Source organism: Garra rufa, chromosome 3 (assembly GCF_049309525.1).
Source record: "Garra rufa chromosome 3, GarRuf1.0, whole genome shotgun sequence".
NCBI lineage: Eukaryota > Metazoa > Chordata > Actinopteri > Cypriniformes > Cyprinidae > Garra > Garra rufa.
In genome coordinates, this window is record NC_133363.1 from 10063989 (window position 1) to 10085902 (window position 21914).

A 21914-nucleotide genomic window follows, 5' to 3' on the forward strand; every position below is an offset into this window, starting at 1 on the left:
TTAAATTTCATATTTGAAATCTCCAAAGAAATCCAGCAAGAACTGCCTCATAAATATAGTTCCTTGTGCTTGAATAGCGTTAAAAAAACGCTTATTTTTCGGGCTAGATGAGCCAATGCACATGCGCAGTACTGAACGCACGTCTTAGAGCGCCGGCTGTTTCTATAGCAACCGGGACTTCTAACAGCAGATGCAGTGACGCGCTGACTTTACTAATCAACGATTGGCTCTTTCACTAAGAAGGCGGAGCTTCGCGGCCGAGATGACCGCTTCATTGTTCCCCATTCAAAACTACACGAGTGACATGTCTTTGGTAATCTATAGTCTTTGGTTTGAACTTCCAAAATGCAGTTTAAATGCAGCTTTAAACGATCTCAAATGCGGTTGTAAACGACCCCAGCCGGCGAATAAGTCTCTTATTTAGCGAAACGGTTATATTCATAAAATTAAAAACTTCAATTTATATAGTTTTTAACCTCAAACGCTCGTTTTGTCTCGCTCTCCCTGAACTTTTTTTGTTCAAGACAGTTAGGGTATGTCGAAAAACTCCCAATTCACATTCTCCCTCAAATTAAAAATCATCCTACATCGCTGTTTTACCTTTTTTGCTAAGTGTGTTTGATCTTCTTGGCATGTGCAAAGACTGGGACAGTACTTTTTATAGTGATGTGGGATGATTTTGATATGATTTTTGAAGTTGAGGGAGAAAATATGATGGGAGTTTTTAGACATACCCTAACTGTTTTAACCCAGATTACAGAGTTCAGGGAGAGCAAGACAAGACCAGCATTTGAATTTAAAAAGTACTTAAATTGATATCACTTGATAAGACCCTTCTTCCTTGGCTGGGATCGTGTACAACTGCATTTGGGATTGTTTAAAGTTGCTTTTAAACTGAATTTTTAAAGTTCAAACTCGGGGCACCATATGAGTCCATTATATGGAGAAAAATAAAAATTTACACATCTTCATTCTGTTCAAAAGTTTCCACCCCTGGCGGTTAAAGAGTTCACGTCCAGAGCAAAGAAATTATAGATAATGTACTCCCTCTTGTCATCCAAGATATTCATGTCTTTCTTTCTTCAATCTTCAGAAATTATGTTTTTTGAGGAAGACCTTTCAGGATTTTCTTCATATAGTGGACTTCAGTGGTGCCCTGAGTTTGAACTTCCAAAATGCAGTTTAAATGCAGCTTCAAACGATCTCAAAAGCGATTATAAACGACCCCAGCCGAGGAAGAAGTCTCTTATTTAGCGAAACGGTTATATTCAAAAAATAAAAACTTCAATTTATATTGTTTTTAACCTCAAACGGTCATCTTGTCTCGCTCTCCCTGAACTTTTTTCCGGTTCAAGACAGTTAGGGTATGTCGAAAAACTCCCAATTCACGTTCTCCCTCAACTTTTAAGTTTTGTAAGTACTTGTAATCGTCCTACATCGCTGTTTTACCTTTTTTGTTAAGGGTGTTTGATCGTCTTGGCATGTGCAAAGACGGTCGGTACTTCTGTAAGCGATGTAGGATGATTTTGATTTGATTTTTGAAGTTGAGGGAGAAAATACGATGGGAGTTTTTAGACATACCCTAACTGTCTTAACCCAGATTACAGAGTTCAGGGAGAACAAGACAAGACCAACATTTGAGTTTAAAAAGTACTTAAATTGATATTGCTAGATAAGACCCTTCTTCTTTGGCTGGGATCGTGTACAACTGTATTTGGAATCATTTAAAGTCGCATTTAAACTGAATTTTGAAAGTTCAAACTCGGGGCACCATATGAGTCCATTATATGGAGAAAAATCCTTAAATGCTTTCCCTCAAAAAACATAATTTCTTTAAGACTGAAGAAGCAAAGACATGAACATCTTGGATGACAAGGGGGTGAGTAAATTATCTGTAAATTTTTGTTCTGGAAGTGAACTTATTCCTTTAATGCATCATTTTTTCTTTCTAGAGCATCAGTGAGCATTTGAACCTTTTGTAATAGTTGCAGTAGTCCCTCAGTTGTCCTCAGTGTGAAAAGATGGATCTCAAAATCATAAAGTCATAAAGGCATTGTTGGAAAGGGTTCAAATACACAAAAATGCTGAAAAACCAAAGAATATTTGGGACCTGAAGGATTTTTCTGAAGAACAGTGAGCAGTTTAACTGTTCAGGACAAACAAGGAACTCATGAACAACTCACTAAACAAACAAACAAACAAACAAACAAAAAACAGGTAACAACATTAAGAATCATGTGTATGTAAACTTTTGAACGGCGTAATTTTTTATAAATTCAGCTATTATTTTCTCTTGTGGGCTATATGTACACATCCTTTATGTGAAATATCTTATTCAGGTCAGTACTAAATAAAATATCATGCATTTTGTATGATCCCTCTTATATTTTGGTAAAATAATTAACATTTTGCAGATTCTGCAAGGTGTATGTAAACTTTCGACCTCAACTGTATGTAACACACACAAACTAGACCATAAAAATAAGTAAAAATGACAAGACTTTGATGACAAAATCTTTCTTTTATTGCAAGTGTATGGCTTAACATAAATAAGGCAACAACTAATGTTTCAAATGGAAAACGTACAGCAAAAAGACTTCAAACAGTTTTACAACATGTCCAATAAAAGGTGCTACTTTAACAAAAGGCCTAAGGACCTGCTTTCATAGAGGCACACGGGCGCCTGCGTGTAGGTTTCTGAAACGTAAGCCACCTCTGAAACAGAAAGAAACGAAGAGAAGACAGAGGCTGCATGAGCAAGTAATTAACAAGCCTTGAAGAAAGACAGAAAGAGAAACATGTCAGACGAGACGTGCAGATGAAAGAAACAGAGGCAGGCGGTTAGTGTCATGCAGGCTCTGGAAGGTCAAAGACACAACAAGTGACCTTGCAGATGATCACCTTTGGATGAGCATTGCTCACAGCAAGTCAGGAGCAGACGCAGAGGAGAGGTCGAAATAGACTACAAGTGAATGAAAAAGGAGAAACGTACATGAGAAGTGAATCATATTAAACGCAGCCTGTAAACAGTGTTTCGAAATGAGCTGCTACTGCACAGAAAATGATTTTGTTGGATTTAATCATCCGTGCTTTATTTTCATGCATGTTGTTAGATGATCAATCTGCAATCACCGTTCATACCAATTAGATCACAATCAAACAATCGCCTTCCAGTGTCAACAAAAAGTATGTTTCATATTATTAATACTTCTCAGTAAGTTCTGACTGGAAACAAATGTGCATTTTAATTGCACTTCAATGCGTTACTTTAAAATCTACAAGTACAGTATTGCCCTGCCCTCAGACAGCAGCACATGATAGGTAGCAAATGACATCAAAAGAAACCGCAGACATAGTCCAGTGACTCAAATGAGAGGACGTTTACAAGTAGTGTTTTTGCCACAACTCACAAGTGTGACACAAGTCAAACTAAAGCTACTGTACTGGTGCATTAGTAGTTTGACGGTGCATGCAATGTGACACTACCTTAAGTGATTGAGACTATAAGAGTAAACGGATGACATTAATACATGTGCATTTGGAACTGTTCATGAAAACTATATATATAAGCCTGAGAACAAAGTATAATGCTTACATATTTGCTTTTTGTTACATGTAGGGATGCATGATATTCACCTTTTTCTTCCCGCAAGAGTTATTTTTCATTTGTAAAAACTGGAAGTCTCGCCCATAGGCTTACTTTTGCGTTAAAAGAATAAAATGGATATCTGTGGTCATGTTAGCCAGTAAATGTGACTTTTTTAATGTTAGCTGTATCGTTCATTTAGGTTAAATAAACAGATACGCCTATAATTAATTGATAAATTATGGCCAAATAATCATAGGTCCCCACATTTAAAAAAATAAACAAAAATAAAATGTTTAATCAGAGCCTGTATGATTTTATTTTTCTTTTCTATTAATTTATTTTAAATGATCATTATTTTTTTTTATAATTTGATATATTATCCTTGTTATACTTTTTTTTTTTTTACTCCAAAGGTCATCATTGTTTTTTAAAAATGTTTTCTGTTGTTGCACCTGGCATGCGAAAGTTTGGGAACCCCTTGCAGAATCTGTAAAAAAAACAATAATTTTAACCAAATAAGAGAGATTGTACAAAATGGATGTTATTTTTATTCAGTACCGTCCTGAGTAAAATATTTTACATAAAAGATGTCTACATCTAATCCACAAGACAAAAAATAGCTGAAATTATTAAAATAACCTTTTTCAAAAGTTTGGGACCCCCTTTTTCTTATTACTGTGTGTGCTTACCTGGATGATCTCATGTTTATGAGTCCCTTGTTTGTTCTGAACAGTTAAACTGCACACTGTTCTACAGAAAAATCCTGCATATTCTTCGGTTTTCCAGCATCTTTTGCATATTTGAACCCTTTCCAATAGTGACTGTATGATTTTGAGATCCATCTTTTCACATTGAGGACAACTGAGGGACTCAAACACAACTATTAAAAAAGGTTCAAACAATCACCGATTCTCCAGAAGGAAACACGATGCCGGGGGGTGACAACTTTTTAAATTTGAAGATCAAGGTAAATTGTCCTCTGGGAAACATGCAAGTATCGTCTGTTGTTTCCAAAGGGCAGTACTAAATGAAAAAAAAAAAAAAGATATTTCAACAAAATAAGAAAAATTTTAAACATGTTTAAAAGTTTTCACCCCCCTCAGCTCAATGCGTCATGCTTCTTTCTTGAGCATCAGTTGTGTTTGAGTCCCTAAATTGTCCTCTCAGTAAAGAGTTATGCAAATATGCAAAAGATGCTGGAAAACTGAAGAATCTGCAGGATCTGGAGAACTTTTCTGAAGAACAGTGTTTAGTTTAACTGTTCAGAACAAACAAGGGACTCATGAAAAACCATCAAAAAACACAAAAAAACAGTCGTAGATCATTCAGGTAACCACACACAATATTAAGAACCAACGGTTCCCAAACTTTTGCGGCTATTTTAATAATTTCAGCTATTTTTTGGTCTTGTGGACTATATGTAAACATCTTTTATGTAAAATATCTTACTCAGGACAGTACTTAGAATAAAAATACCATGCATTTTCTATGATCTATCTTATTTTGTTAAAATGATTTACATTTTCACAAATTCTGCAAGGGGTTCCCAAACTTTCGCATGCCACTGTATATCTACTGTCTTAAAAATAACTGTTAAAAAATAACTGTTATGGGCTAAAATGTCCATGTTGGTGCATCCCTTCTAACATATACAGCACTCTTGTGAAAGTTTTCATGACTTAAAGTTAAACTTTAAGATGAGCTTTATGGACAGCATCTGTGATATACTGATTAACATAGAAAATAATAGCAAAAATCATATTTACAGTAATACACTTACAATTGAAATCTACAGGACCAGACAATACATGGGATTAAATGTTAAAATGCAAAATTATCACATAGTTTTGAAAGTCCAGCCACAAGTCAGCACATTGTGTTAAAGGGATACTCAAAAATGAAAATTACCCCATGTACTTACCCTCAAGCCATCCTAGGTGTATATGACTTTTTTCTTTCAGACAAATGTAATGGGAGTTGTATTAAAAAATGTCCTGCCTCTTCCGAGGCTTATAATGGCAGTGAATGGGTGTTAAGATTTTGAAGTCCAATAAAGTGCATCCATCCACCATAAAAAGTACTCAACACAACTCTAAGGGTTAATAAAGGCCTTCTGAAGTGAATTCATTTGTTTATATGAGAAAAATATCTATATTTGCAACTTTATAAACTTCATAATCTCAAGCTTTCCAGTGGATGACGTAAGATGTAGGCATAGCATAAATATAGATTAGAATAGTCTTCCGAAAACCAAGTTTTGTTTACAGCAAAGAAAAAACAGTCTCCTCTGGGCTTATATCAAAATCGACATTTTGCTTTACAAATCTGCATTTTGTACTTCTAATTTGCAACTGGTGTTTTGTTTTGCTCTCTCCAGCTAGAGATTATGGTTTATAAAGTTGTAAATATGGATATTTTGTCTTACACAAACACATTAATTAATTTCAGAAGGCCTTCTTTCTTTATTCTGAGCCATGTGGAGTATTTTTATAATGGATGGATGCACTTTATTGGAGTTCATTTAACTCTGATTGTATTTGTATAAAACAAGAAAGTCACCTAGGATGGCTTGAGGTTGAGTAAATCATAGGGTAATTTACATTTTTGAGTGAACTATCCCTTTAATACAGACTAGTGTGTTACCTTTTTGACAATTTTACAGCTTAGACAACACACTTTTGTTTTAATGAATTTTTACAGATGCACTTTCCACTTTAAACCCTCTGGAATGTCTTATCCCACAGACTTCCACTGTAATTCTTGTTTGTTTTAACAATATCAAGATTGATTTGCAGTTATTTTCTGTGGTAGTCGATAACATTTTCACAGATGCTGTCAGTAGATTAGCTTGTGCTGAACCTGAAACATTCCTTTTAACAGCCATGCTGTATGTTTTTCATAAGAAGTGTAAACATGCGAGAAGTATGCGACTTCCATGTTCGTAAATGGTTAACAGAGTAGACGTGATGTGTTTGCAGCTTGATCGGTCAGGTTTTGTAAACTTGTAGTCTCAATAAAGAACGTTCATTAATAATTAAAAGCAGAACGTCACTCTTAATCGTGCATATAAAGGCAACTCACTCATTAAAGTGCTTGAAGTTCACTCTGTGTTTGACACTTTTTTCTCTTTACTCAAACCTTTATAACTGAGAAAGGCTTTGGTAATTTGTGCACAATCCAAACAAAGCCATTTAACTTCCACTCTATTAAAAAGTAGGAAATGAATGCTGATGTGCCGACATCTCATGTTCAGTTTGTTTTGTGCATGAAAACATCTGCTACCTTTATATCTCAAGGTTGTGTTTTTCAGTCCACAGCTATTTTCATCTACATATTAACTGTTTTAAAGTAACCTGATGATTTTGCTCTCACACTAAGGCCCAGTGGCCCATGTGCTCTTCAAGCCAGCGCTGTAGAGGCTGTAGATTGAGCGGTTCGGCATCTGCGTACATTTGGACAATCTGTTCATGGAGAACCGCGAGCAGAGGCAGACTCACACTGAGCAGTTCATACAGGAAGGCGTAATCCGCAGCATTATCCCTCAGATGGACTCCTGTGGCCCACGCTTTACCATGCAGCCAGTTAAACACACGACGAGGCACAGCACACACAGCCTGGCTCACATGCAGCGGCCAGCGCAGGCTTCTCTTCAGGGAGGACAGGATACCTGAAGACTCGTTCTGGAGACACTGCTCACGTCCTTCTGGACTCCAGCTGGAGCCGTTGGGAGAGACGTCGTTACACGTCTGAGGAAAAAACATTATTAGGAAGGGTGTGGTGTAACACAAATATTGATGAATTATTACAGTAAAAGAAGAGATAAAGTATTGAGCTTTTACCGTGTGTAGAATTGGTGTCTTTCCATTCTTGACTAAGGGTTTCCGTTGAGCAAAGTGGAGTTTGCAGTACAACTTTCCTACAGGAACAAAAGAAACCATTATAATTTATTATGTAAAAGTGTGGTCACATTTACCATTGCTCTTTTTAATATTTGTGGGAGAAATTAAGCAATTACAATAGGAATCCAAGCATTCTGGAGGTTATGGCGTAAAAATGGAAAAGATCTCCATGCAGATTACACTCATTGTTCAACCTGGTAATGCGAATAAGCTTAGTTTGAAAGTGACTTCAGTGTAAGCTGTGCTTCATGCATTGATATGCTATTGACAATGCACCATTATAAAAGCAAAATCACAATAAAATATCAGGGACTCATACTATTCTTGTGTACTGTTTATTAGGGGTTCAAGCGCGTAGGATTAGCATGCAGACCACACTAAAATGCACGCCTCAGATTTGATTTTTCAGCTATCTGGATTTTTTGCAGGCCTACTTTTGGGAACTAGTCCTAGGTTTTTCACCCTATTGGAACCAAACCAGTGCTGGAAGATTCTCTGAAGAGCAAATACCAGTAATTATTAAAAAGTCTAACTTTCAACTCACTGTCGCAAAGGGATGTCAAAATGTTCTAAATGGGTAGAGCTACTTTTAGTAAAATGCCTATAACTTCTAAAGGGAATGAGATATTTTAGCCATACTCAGAACACTTATGTAATAGCTCAATCTGAGGTCGCAGGACAAAAATCGTGGAGCTTGGCCACTTTGTGTTGCTATAAGAGGGTAAAAACATTTTTTAAAAATATACCAATGCGCCCCATTTTTTTTATCAACATGAAAATCACCGTGCACGGTCTTGATCCAAAGTGCCACAAGTGTTTATAAGCACATCTGCGCATCTCGAAAAAACATGGCGATATCACATTTTTCAAGGGCATTTAGAAAAGGGGCCTGTCCAAAATTTACCCAAAATCCCATAAAGCCTAAAGGGAAATTCAAAAAGGTGATTCTAAACAAGCATGCAAAGTTTTAGTGAGATCAGACCACAGCTGGCACTATAACAGTCATAAAGTTACAAAACATAATATTTCCATGGTAAATTACCTGCATTTCGCAAAAAAAAGGCTTGTTACATAATGTCTTTTTTCATATCTGCTTAAATGCCTTAAATGAACTCTGGTAATCGCTGCTTGCAGCTATATTTTTATATGATTTATTTGGAATTTATTTTCCTGTTTCAGTGTATTGGACATGGCCTTTTCACCTAATGCAGCATGCTATTTATAGAAATAACAATGTGCATGTTTTGCTTTCTGTCTTTTTTTTTTTTTTTTGTCTTAATAATCATTTTATTTATTGAAGAGAACGAATGAAGCAAGAATTAATTTTTTTACATTTTACACTGCAATTAGTCAAAGTGCTTGCTGTGTCGGAAAAAATTCAGAAGTGCTCAACTTCATGCAAATGTCAGGTGAAAAACACTAGGCAGTGGCCAATCGCTGTCAAGAGCAGGTAGTGAACAAATTGCAGTTTATGCAGTTTCTAATGGACTTAGTGCATAAATCATATTGTTTATTGAAACCTTTGCAGTTACATTTGTGACCCTAGACCAGAAAACCAGGGGTAAGTAGCATATAGTAGCATATTTGTAGCAATAGCCAAAAATACATTGTATGGGTCCAAACTATCATTTTCATTTCAAGCCATCATTTTCAAGCCAAAAATCATTAGGATATTCCACGAAGGTATTTTGTCATTTTCCATTTTCCATAAATATATCAAAATGTAATTTTTGATTAGTAATATGCATTGGTAAAAACTTTTTTTTGCACCCTCGGATTCCAAATATCCCCTACACCAAACCCAACCCTAAACCTACCCGATAATGTTAACAATTGCAAAAGTGATATAAAAACACATTTATTGATGCAGCCGTGCTATTTTAACTTATGCAGATTTGTTTTGTCAACCTTAGTTTAACGGGGTTCGTACCGGAGCTCTACATCACTTAAGTGCAAGACCATATTACTTGATACCGAGCAAACCTACTGAATTACAAAACTCTTGCATATGAAGCTCTATGTTACGACAACAGGCAAAAGTATTCCACTCGCATAGGATGTTAAAATTATTTTAAAGTCATAATATAGTATCCTGCAAGAAACTGTGTGAAAATTAGGCTTTGTTAATTAAAAACGCTGTACCTGTGAATCATACTTTGTGTGAAAATGACTAAAAGTTGTCAGAGTTTTACTGCCTCCAGTGTTTTGCATAATTGTGTATGAGGCACGTATTTCCAATGAGCCTATTCTGGCTAAACATCTTCTTTTGTATTCCACAGAAGAAACATGAGGTTGAGTAAATGATGATTTAATACTCATTATAGGGTAAAACATTTAATAAAAAGCAGTGAGAATGCAGTGCAGGCCCTTCACAGTACCTTCCTCTGAATCGAAGGAATGTCCTCCCTGGCGCAGCGGAGCTCTGCAGGTATGACAGCGGAAACATTCCCTGTGGAAATGAAATCCCTCTGCGCTGAGCCTCTCTACTACAAACACCCGTTTCTTACACGCATGACACACATCTCCCAGACTCTGAGGAAACTCTCTTTTTATGGAAGGCTAAGGAAAAAAACAACAACAAGATTGTGTCAATTAAAACATGTTCAAAATAGCCCTAAGAATAGCATGCACAAAGTACCTGGATGACCTATTGCAGGGGTCCAAACTCAGTACTGGAGGGCCGCTATTCTGCAGAGTTTAGCTACAACAAGCTCCAGAACACCTGCCTGGAAGCTTCTAGTACGCCTAGTTAAACCTTCATTAGCTGGTCCACGTGTGTTTAAATGGGGTTGGGGCTAAACTCAGCAGGACAATTTCGCCCCAGAAGTGAGCAATTGGCAAAAACCGCAACTGCTATTGACAAAATTATGCAGTATGTTTCCAGCAGTGCTGGGTACTACATTTCACAATGCACTGTTGAATATTGGTCAAAAATCAGCTTGGACATTTTTCTGTATTGCAGGGAAGTAAGAAATTCACACAGGTTTGTAACAACATTAAGGTGAGTAAATGATGACTAAAACTGTTAACATGAACTGAGCTGCACAGTATGACTTCATAGAATTCCTAGATTAACTCATAATTGTTTTTGGATTAAAAACAACTGAACAGCTGATCTGTGGCTTACCGGAGTGTCTGAGCTGCTTGCCTGGGGCCTATGATCATTTTCATAGAGGGTAACCAGGCTGTCAGCTCTAGTGCCTGCTATCAGAGACACTTTGCCTACTGTGCGCTATACCAGCCAATGAGAGAGCAGGGACAGAAAGTGGAGAAAAGAGAATGAAACAGAAAGATAAAGCAATACAAGGCAGAGCATGAGAGGACACGCCAGGAAAATCTGAGAGAAAAGAATTCAGAATGCATTTAACACCTTTCTGTCAAACAGCGAGTTTAATTGATTAGATACATTCTTTGAAACAGACTGCACTGCTTTATTTCATAACTCACTGAGCTGCCTAAGTAGGCTCCGTCTTAAAGCATAACAAAACATGGTGTAAAAAAAGGCAAGATGCATCAAACACCCCTCCTTGTTTTAAGCAAATTTTAAGTTAGCATTGTGTTTATAGTGATATAGGCTGACTTAGAAGGCAGGGTTTTTTCCGCCATTGCAAATGCAGGTTTATTAAATGAGAAGTTTACTTCTAGAACAAAAAATTACAGATAATTTACTCACCCCCTTATCATCCAAGATGTTTATGTCTTTCTTTCTTCAGTCGTAAAGAAATTATGTTTTTTGACGAAAACATTTCCAAAGTGGACTTCTATGGTGCCTGCGAGTTTGAACTTCCAAAATGCAGTTGAAATGCAACTTCAAAGAGCTAAAAACAATCCCAGCCGAGGAAGAACGGTCTTATCTAGTGAAACTATCTGTTATTTTCTAAAAAAAAGTACAATTTATATACTTTTTAACCTCAAATGCTTGTCTTGTCTAGCTCTGTGTGGAATACTCTGTGTATTCAGGTTCAAGACAGTTAGGGTATGTTAAAAAACTCCCATCTCGATTTCTTCTCCAACTTCAAAATCGTCCTACATTGCTGTTTTGCCTTTTTTGTAAAGGGCATTTGATCTTCTTTGCACATTCACTTTGTAAACACTGGGTCTGTACTTCTGCAGCGATGTAGGATGATGTTTTTCGACATACCCTGACTTTTCGACTGTCTTGAACTGGAATACACAGTTCATGCAGAGCTAGACAAGGCGAGTATTTGAGGTTAAAATGTATATAAATTGTCATTTTTTTTAAAAACACCAGATTGTTTCAATAGATAAGACCCTTCTTCCTTGGCTGGGATTGTTTAGAGTCCTTTGAAGCTGCATTTTGGAAGTTCAAACTCGCGGACACCATAGAAGTCCACTATATGGAGAAAAATCCTGAAATGTTTTCCTCAAAAAACATAATTTATTTACGACTGAAGAAAGAAAGGCATGATCATCTTGGATGACAAGGAGGTGAGTAAATTATCTGTACATTTTTGCTCTGGAAGTGAACTTCTCCTTTACACAGCAGTGTCTTGAAAAATAAAACACATTTGCTGAAGCAACCATGCTTTAGCTTACTTCTATAAGGCTTTGAGGTCTTTTGTTGAGTGTCGAGACCTGTGTTCAACAGGACTTAATTTTCCTGATGTGGCGGAATACGGGCGGAATATCGGACTCCAGCCATAAAAATGGAATTCGGAATTTGGCAAAATTTGGATGAATAAATCAAAAGTAGGTCATTACAATAACTTCAAATAAGATATAGACCAGTGTGAGTATTAAAAACTACAGAAAGGTTTTCACAGTAACCCATCAAAATAAAAGTTTGGTTTAACTTGAAGAAATTGAGACAGAAACATATTTCTGTAGAGTAGAATGTACGTCTCAATTATTATAACAATTCCAAAATATTATTAAAATAATTTTCATTCTATGTTTTAATTATAAGAGTAGACCTTTGTTGTTCAGCCTTTTGTTAGCCAAAATGAATGTTTAATTTCAATTGATTGTAAATTAAATTATTGTATGCCTGTATAAAACAAAACAAAACAGAATCCCAAAAATGTATTTTTGATTACTAAAATTAAATTCAACCACTAAAATGGAGTACAGAAAAATTATAATGAAAAAATATATACTAATTTGAAAAAAAAAAATGCATTTCATCTTCACATGGTAAATGCAATACTGTACTAGGTGAGCTACTGAGCAAGTTTACTATATCAGAAAATCCATAGTATATAGAGCTGCTTATGTGCTGCTTAAGTCAAAATGTTTTAACTTACAAATCATGAACTGTTGAAGTTATGAAGTACTGTTGTGTAGGGAACCACTTAAAAATTGGTCTTTTTTAATCAATCATCTGCCCCTGTAATTATGATTTGTATAAAAAGGAAGACATTTTTGCTGGTGTTTTACAGCCTCTAAAGTTAATTTCAGCTGGAAACTGCAGTGAAATGCATGTACAGGTATGCTTTTGTAGAAATGTAGCTAGAGTCACATATTTTTCAAGTATGCCATGTTGCGTCTATAGACTGTAGGCATCTCACTAGGTTTATAGCTCACAATGAGGGTTGTCAGTCATTCTGGAGATACCTCTTAGGCCCGTAAAACCCGTAAAACTTGAAAAACTCCTATGTTGAGCCTATTATGTAATAATCCAGTCACTTTGAACTGTTCAGTGGGTGGAGCTAGAGTTTCAGGTCAGGCGTCTGGCAATGGAAGAGAGGACTTTTGGAATGCTCTCTCTCCCTGTGGTCAGCTGGAATGTAAGGATGCTTACAGCCAAGTGTGCGCTACAATGACACGTTCTCATTAGAAAACCAACCATGTGAAGAGAGACAGTCCATCAAAGAGAGATGCCGCCCTGATCATAGCTCTCCAGTCCTGCCTACAACATGCCAACAATCTCACGGAAGACTCATTCTAGTCTCCTGGAAGATTGCGGATAAGCGTCATTCCGCAGATATGGTCATATACCTGTTTGGGGGCACATGAGTCTCCATTTGACTGAGGAACATCTGTTTGTTTTCGTATAGTAAAGGATGTTGTGCTACTGCTGGTGGCAGACTGAAAATGTAGATTTGAGAGTTTATTGCAGCAAATCTTTGGCTAATTCAAATGAAAATTTACCCAAAAATAAAAATTTAAAAATTGCTCCAAACCTGTATGACTTTCTTTTTGCCACTGGAACTCAAAATGAGAAATTCTCAAACAACTTCTTTCCAAGAAAACATTTTTGATTTATTTGTTCTTTTCAAAAAATGACAACGACAAAAATGCCAAAATTTCATATTTAATTCAGTGTTACTTGTCATTTCTTTGTAATTATTTGTGAACTTTACTAGCAATTTCTGAGAGAATATTGTTTTTAATTGAAAAATCATTCTTTACTGAAACTCTCAAACCTCTGAGACATGCAAGTTGTTTCTTTCATGGAAGAAAGAAAGCTATACAGGTTTAAAACGGCATGAAGGTGAGTAAATAACAATATCAGGTTCATACTGTACGTGGTTCATACGTATGTTTTACGTTCAATCAATTAATCAAACAATTATCTTGACTCACCATTTGTGAGTTACTCTTTGCTTCTCCTTGCATGTTTATGCCATAAAGTATTTCTGGATTTAATTTACTGCTTTAAAAGAGACATGAGGAGAGTGAAACTAAACAGTATTATAATAAGCACTATTGAGAACTATTGAGGACAAACAAGAAGAGTGTTAAAAGTCAAAATCACTGCTATACCTTAATGAAGAAGCAGAGGAGAATGTAAAGAAAAGATGGAGAGAAGTAGGGCATTCTGGGATGGGGCGAAATGTTATGGAATTAGTTTGATGAGGATGGATAGTGGAAGAACTGGTCTGTTTGGAGCAGAGATGGAGAGACAGATTAGACAACAGGGAAATATGACGATTTTGATTGACTGTGTGTTAATACTAATTCAATGATCTGGAGTCATTTATTTTGCTTAGCATGACTGGTACATAAACATATGTATTACTATAATATTCAGTTGAAGTCAAAAGTTTACATACATGGTTTACATGGTTTTTAAGCATTTTTGTGCATTTGAACCCTTTCCACTGATGACTGTATGATTTTGAGATTCATCTTTTCACACTGAGGACAACTGAGGGACTCATATGCAACTATTACAGAAGGTTCAAACGCTCACTGATGCTTCAGATGGAAACACGATGCATTAATAGTCAGGGAGTGAAAACTTTTGAATAGAATGAAGATGTGTACATTTTTCTTATTTTGCCTAAATATCATATTTTTTTCATTTAGTACTGCCCTTCAAAAGCTACAGAAAATTCTTACATGTTTCCCAGAAGACAAAATAAGTTAAATATACTCTGATTCTCAAATTCAAAAAGTTTTCACCCCCTGGCTCTTATTGAGTTGTGTTTCCTTCTGGAGCATCAGTGAGCGATTGAACCTTCTGTAATAGTTGCATGTGAGTTTATGAGACCTGAAGGATTTTTGTAAAAAACAGCAGATAGTTTAACTGTTCAGGACAAACAAGGGACTCATGAACAACTATCAGCTAAACAAAAAAACACACAGTATTAAGAATCAAGTGTATGTTAAACTTTTGAACAGGGTCATTTTTTTTAATTCCACTATTATTTTATCCTAATCTGCTTATTTTTCAAAAGTAATCATTTTATTAGCTGTTCAACTCTTGACAGTAGAAAAATATATTTTCCATACCCTGAAATAACAGAAACTCTGCCTATATAACATGCAAACATGTTGGTCTAGCTTTCCAAATATGTTTACTCATTGAAAATGCAAAACAGGAAGTTAAGATGGTGCCATGATACCTTATCAGGTACTTTAAAGTTTGTGTTTTCCTCTGACTGGGGGATCTGTGTTTCGCTTTGATGGCTAAAATGAGATGTTCTGCGACTGCTTAACTGTAACCACAAATTGAATCCCATTTAAAATGTCATAAAGCCGCACTCTGAACATACAATAATGATAACTAACCTACAATTATTTTGAAGATTGACTAAGTCGGTGACCTTCAGCATGCCACATGTCAAAACACTTATGGTAAATCCCTCTCTACTGTAATTATACTTCCTAACTTAGCTGAGCAATGAGGGACCACTCACCAGATGAGACAGACTCACTGATTCTCCCTGTACCTCCTGTTTAAAATGCTGCATGTGTAATGGTTTGGATCTAGAAACCTTAACCAAATGGATGCCGATGGAAGAGGACAAAAAGTAAGAATTAGATTCAGCAGACTAGGACAGTGTGTAAAATTTTGCACGTGCCCTTACCTGCTGCAACAGCAGAGAGGGACTGGAGGAAATGAGAGGAGGAGAAGGACAGGAAGCAGCAGTGCATTGCGGAATAGAGCATGAAGGGGTGGTCAGTGGGATGGAATGAGGGAAATGGAGAGATGAAGAATGAGGCTGCACAGACACAAAGCATGAAAAGAGAGTAAATTGGATTAGTAGCTAAATGGATGGGTTGAAGATCTTCAAAGTGATGATCAGGGCCAGTTGCAAAAAAGGTTTAGACTGGTCTTAGAAGTTAGTCATTAAATCTGGTCAGACTGGTCATTAATTTTAAAATTCAGTTACTTGGAAATGTTGATTAGTTGAATCCAGAAAGTAAGACTAAGTACTCCTTGGATATCTACTAGTTAGTGAAACTAGTTCTTAAGTTTATGCAACTAGCCCAGATTCTATCTAAGCTTTCAAACTTTTGGTACCTTTACCAAACTTTCTTTGGTAAAGGTGTGCCAAGAACCTGCATTGACAACTAAAACCATAAATGGAAAAAAATTCTGTTAAATCAGTGATCCCAGTGTCACTCAACACAACTTTACACAACAGTTACTTTAAGCTCAACAATCAGTTTACTGTTTGGTTTATTTAGTGATTTTTAAAAAATTAGTATTGTTATCCATATATGTATTTTTCTAATCTGATTTCATGATGAAAACGTAAATTTCATGACACGAAATACGTTATGCCATGTACGTTTTGTGACATATTCAATGTGAAATGTCTTTCAGAACAGATGAACATACATATGGTACGTTTTATGTGACGTTGGTTTTGTATGTGTCACAGAAGTTCTGACTTCATTACGTGGCGCTACAACTCTAATGCTCCGTGACATTTTAAAATAACGTACACTGTAAAAAAACAATTAGTTCAGTCAAGTTAAAATAATTTGTTACCCAGCTGCCTTAAAATTTTAAGTTAAATCAACTCAAATATCTAAGTTGTCACTTAGTACACCTTAACATTTCAAGTTGACTGAACTTAAAATTTTAAGGCAGCTGAGTAACAAATTATTTTAACTTGACTCAACAAATTATTTTTCACAGTGTATCATCTGCACCTAAACCTACCGGATAGTATGAACAGAAGCAAATGTGACGTAAAAGCGCAATTGCAAGCATGCTATTTTAGGTAGTTTTTCAATCATTTAGCTCTTTCATCGTTAGCCATGTTTTTTACAGGATTCGTAACCAAGGATTCCACATCTTAAGTTCAATTCTATGCCGGCTGAGCTACCGAGCAAGCCTGTTACGTCCGGAAAGCGAAACATATGGAGCTGTTATCATAAATGTGTACAAATACGATTACAAGTGCTCACAGTTTTACAGCCTTTAGTGTTAATTTCTGTTGGAAACTGCAGTAAAATGTACTTATTAGTACGAATTTTGCGTCTTGCGAAAAAGTTCTCTCAGGTACAATTTCATCATGAGATCAGGTAGTCATTTTCTCTATAGGAAAATTGTTTTTTAACAACTTAAAGACAGATGGGTTGTGAGCTCTGAGGTTGTTAATAGACAGTACATGTTTTTGTTAAAGCCATCTGTTCACATTTTCTCAACTGATTTTTAAAATGATCATGTTTAACAGTGGAATTCTTGAAATTCATGATTCTGAAAAAAAATTCCACCAATCAGATAGCTGTGGTGAGCAAATCGCACCAACAGAGCTCTGTAGTAATCAACATCGATTTTCCTGTAATCACGTCGATCTTGCTAATTTTCAAATGTTTTTTTTATTACTTAAAATAAAAGTTTGTTATGTTGTGATTCACCTTCAGCCGCTTGGCTTAGTTAATGGCTTATAATGCTTTAGCAAACAAGATGAATCCCTAAAGGGAGAATTTATTAAAATAATTCTTCTGAAACCAATGCTGCTGAAAAAGTAGGAAGGCACTAATGCAATCTAAAACATGCATGTAAATGTTTCAGGAAAAAGCACCTTAGAGCTTTTCGCTGATTCTCTCTTCTCTTCGCAAAGCTGCATGTCTAGCTGGCCAGCCTGAGGTATATCCGTCTTATTAGGAGTGGCGAAAAGAGCAGCAGAAGGACATAACTGATAATGATTCATTAAAGGCTGTTAAATGGGCAAGCAGTATTAGGAGTGTTAAATGGAAAGAAGTGCATGTGTAAGTAATGGCAGGCACTGTTAAAGGACAGGAGACTTTTTATGAGAGGACATGGGAGGATATACTGTAGGGAGCAGTAATGCATTCTGGGATTGGGTGTGGTGGGGTTAATGTGAAGATGGATTGGAAGGTCAGACAGCAGAGGAGTCAGTCCGTCCAGAACAGAGATAGCTTGAACATTCAGTATGAACTGAGAACATTGGATTACAGGACAGGCATTACTCAAAGGAAAATGTATTGCTTAAGATGTTGCTCTTTTAAATCCCAGGACGCCTGAGTTCTTATGTTTAACTGTCAGTAAAGAACTTTATCGCTGATGTTTCTCCAGAAATTCCATGATAAAAATAAACAAAAATACTCAAACTAAATGAGCAGTGGGAATTTAAATGGATAGCTGCAAATAGAGTATTTGATATTTGAGTACATACGGTTGGGGTCAAAAGTTTACATCCCCCTTTGAGAATCTGTAAAATGTTAGTTATTTTAAATAATCTCAAAATAAGAGGGATCATACAAAATGCATGTTATTGTTTATTTAGTACTAAGCTGAATAAGATATTTCACATAAAAGATGTTTACATGTAGTCCACAAAAGAAAATAATAGTTGAATTTATAAAAATGACCACGTTCAAAAGTTTACATTCCCTTGATTCGTAATACTGTGTTCATACCTGATAGATGTTCAAGAGTCCCTTGTTTTTTCCTGAACAGTTAGACTGCCTGTTGTTCTTCAGAAAAATCCTTTAGGTCCCACAATTTTTTGTTTTTCCAGCATTTTTGTGTATTTAAACCCTTTCCAACAAAAACTGTATGATTTTGAGATCTATCTTTTCACACTGAGGACAACTCAGGGACTAATATGCAATTATTACAGAAGGTTCAAACACTCACTGATGCTCCAGAAGGAAAAACTATGCATTGAGAGCCAGGGGTGTAAACTTTTGAACAAAATGAAGATGTGTACATTTTTCTTATTTTGCCTTAATATCATATTTTTTCATTTAGTACTGCCCTTCAGAGGTTACAAAAAGATAGTTACATGTTTCCCAGAAGACAAAATAAGTTAAATTTACCCTGATCTTCAAATTCAAAAAGCTCTTAATGTTTTTTTCTTTCTGGAGCATCAGTGTTTGAACCTCCTGTAATAGTTCCATATGAGTCCCTCAGTCCTCAGTGTGAAAAGATGGATCTCAAAATCATACAGTCATTGTCGGAAAGGGTTCAAATACACAAAAATGCTGGAAAACCAAAGAATCTGTGGTACCTGAAGGATTTTTCTGAGGAACAGCAGGCAGTTTAACTGTTCAGGACAAACAAGGGACTCATGAACAACTATCACTAAAAAAACACAGCTGTGGATCATTCAGGTAACAACACAGTATTACGAATCAACAGGGTCATTCTTTTAAATTTTATATAGCACTTTGCAGATTCTGAAAGGGGGATGTAAACTATTGACTTCAATTGAATTGAACTTTCTGTCCTTCCACTGAATTGGATCTGACAGTAATGTTGCACAACAGTGTGAGTATCTGTTTTCATTACATGGTCACTATTGCTTTGTCTGTTATTGTAGATCGTTTGATACAAACTGAGTATTTATACATTTTTCAACCTGAATCACAGCAGCATCCACCTATGAAAAACTGCAAAACTGGTAGCCAATCATAGCAGTGGGCATTTACTTCCAAATCTACAATCCGCCATGCATTCAAACAGACCGTTCTGATGAGGGCGGTTAAAAACAGGAGTGAAAACAGCCTATTACTTCTAAATTATGATGTATTTTTATGTCAAATCTTGATAATATTATAAGAGGATCTCAGAGAACATAAATAACAAAATAATTTAAAAAAACCAGTTCATGACCCATTTAATTATGCAACTTACTGTCCTTGTGGAAAATGCTAAAATTATCCATTCAGATTTAGCAGTTGTTTGAAGGCTCTGGAGGACTGTTCAACATATGTTAGTAACTCTTTGGAGTGTTTTCAAAAGCTAAATATACTCAACTGGTTCATAGAAATTACAAGGAGGAGCGCCTGGCCTGCATTTTAATGACGGATGACAAAACCCAGAACATGCGTGTTATACAGTACGAAGCCAGAGAGATGCACAAATACAGAGCAATTCACACACACTGAGAGAAGAGCTAGCATCAGTTTTTGCAGATGTCGCTTAGTTTTAATGAACTAGTGTATTTTTTCAGCGACTGCATATTCTCACAGAAGCACTGCTAGGAAATATAATAAATGCACAGAGAATAAGGATGTTTGGATCATCTGTGGACACCTGGACTGATGGTTTCTCCTTATGTTTGCAGTAAAAAAGCTTCTTTTCCAGTCTGAGAGATCAATTTAAACGCTTACAGGACTTCTGAGCAGCCCAGACCTCTTTATAAAACCAAGAGAGGCATGTGAAAGTCACCAACCCTCTTGGTTCATGAAAGAATTGCAAGAAAACATTTATTCCAAAAATCTCTTTAAAGAACAACCAAATATCACCTAAAATGTTATGATGTTCACTGGCATACATTGACTTTATTAACTCTTTGAAAGTAAAAGATGTCGTTTGAATTTACCGCGCACTACAGTACGTCCTCAGCTGACCCACATCTGTTCTGCTAGACAGATTATTAACCAATTATGGCTGAGCGGGGGTTCAGGGAATTAATTACTCAGTATGCGATGATATCTGCAAAGACTGCAGGTGCATGAAACGATGCTCAGTCACTCAGTGATCACAGGCCAAAACCGCAGGGCATGCAACAGCAGCTGAGTGAGGAAAGCAGACACACGCAGTAACATAGTCACCTGATGTGGAGAGCAGGCCTCACCAGAGAACAGAGCGCTCAAATGCACAGCCTTCTCCTTTATGCTTTTTTTATGAAACTCCCTGACCTTTTGAGTCTGGGCTTTTTTCTGAGTGAGGCCGGTAGAAAGAAAACAGCAAGAAAAAAGTGGAAGAGAATAAAGACTGAGCCTGTGGTGAACAGGAAAATCTGTGGTTAGATCCCTGTCCATTAATGTGTTTGACATTTATTACTTGTCGATAGAATTGTAATTAATGTCATGTTTTTTAGGCCGTTAACTATGAAATTGAAATACATACATATTCATACAAATTCTGAAACATACATATTCTGAAACAATATGTAACATTTATATTTCATAATTGTGGAATTAGTTTTTGTTATTTATAAATAAATAAATAAATATTCTATTATGAAGACTTCATAAGAACATATGAAAAGTTTTTTGTAGCTCAGTCTTTAGAAAGAGGACAGGACAGTAACAGTTTTAATGTCAAAATAGGTGGATGCTTTAAATGGGACATTCTATGAAATGGGCACATTTTCACTTTAAAAAGATGATTTAAATAAATTTCTGTGAGATTTTAGACTTTCTGTCTAACAAAATAATGTATTTAAGTAATAAAAAATAGCACTGCGCCATTTCAGGCTAATTATTTAAACTTCAATATAGGTTGGAATTTTACTATTTGCTTAGAAAAATGAATGGCAACAGGGTTGACTGCTGTTTTTACTATTTATATTATTAATTGACATGCTTATTAAAATGAAATGTAATGATCCTGTTTTCAATAACCAATTCTTGATTAAAAATATTGGTAACAGGGTTGATATTTTAATAAATGTGAACGTAAATGTGAACAGTATGCTACTTTGATAAGATATTCTTATAATGTTAACAGGGTTGACTGTTGTTTTCACTATTTATATTATTATTGACATGCTTATTAAAAACAAAATGTAATGATCCTGCTTTCAGTAATTCTTGATTTAAAAAAAAAAATCATGGTAACAGGGTTGACATTTTAAGATTTGTCTCCTTCTGACAAAAATGTAGTGATAAAAGGGATATTTAATATTTTAAGTTACAATAATGTAATTGTGAAAAGCATGTTATTATGATAAGAGATTCTTATGATAGTAACAGGGGTTGACTGCTGTTTTTACTATTTATATTATTATTGACATGCTTAATGA

At 35.8% G+C, this 21914-nt stretch overlaps 1 protein-coding gene across 3 annotated transcripts in view; it reads right to left on the reverse strand.

Annotated features, from left to right (window-relative positions):
- Positions 1–2512: 2512 nt before the first annotated feature.
- mical2a (microtubule associated monooxygenase, calponin and LIM domain containing 2a) overlaps positions 2513–21914 on the reverse strand; it is a 92587-nt gene continuing 73185 nt past the window's right edge. Inside the window, exons 19-29 of one of the 3 annotated variants that reach the window (XM_073835665.1) lie at positions 20719–20826; positions 17718–17792; positions 15765–15899; positions 14215–14330; positions 14035–14104; positions 13447–13536; positions 10616–10720; positions 9867–10047; positions 7429–7505; positions 7257–7335; positions 2513–2962 (exon numbers count right to left, since the gene is read on the reverse strand). In XM_073835665.1, the coding sequence (XP_073691766.1) occupies positions 2919–2962; positions 7257–7335; positions 7429–7505; positions 9867–10047; positions 10616–10720; positions 13447–13536; positions 14035–14104; positions 14215–14330; positions 15765–15899; positions 17718–17792; positions 20719–20826 (1080 nt within the window). In that variant the 3' untranslated portion in view covers positions 2513–2918. The remainder of the gene's footprint in view (positions 2963–7256; positions 7336–7428; positions 7506–9866; positions 10048–10615; positions 10721–13446; positions 13537–14034; positions 14105–14214; positions 14331–15764; positions 15900–17717; positions 17793–20718; positions 20827–21914) is intronic. The other 2 variants (XM_073835664.1, XM_073835663.1) reach the window with 2 other exon arrangements.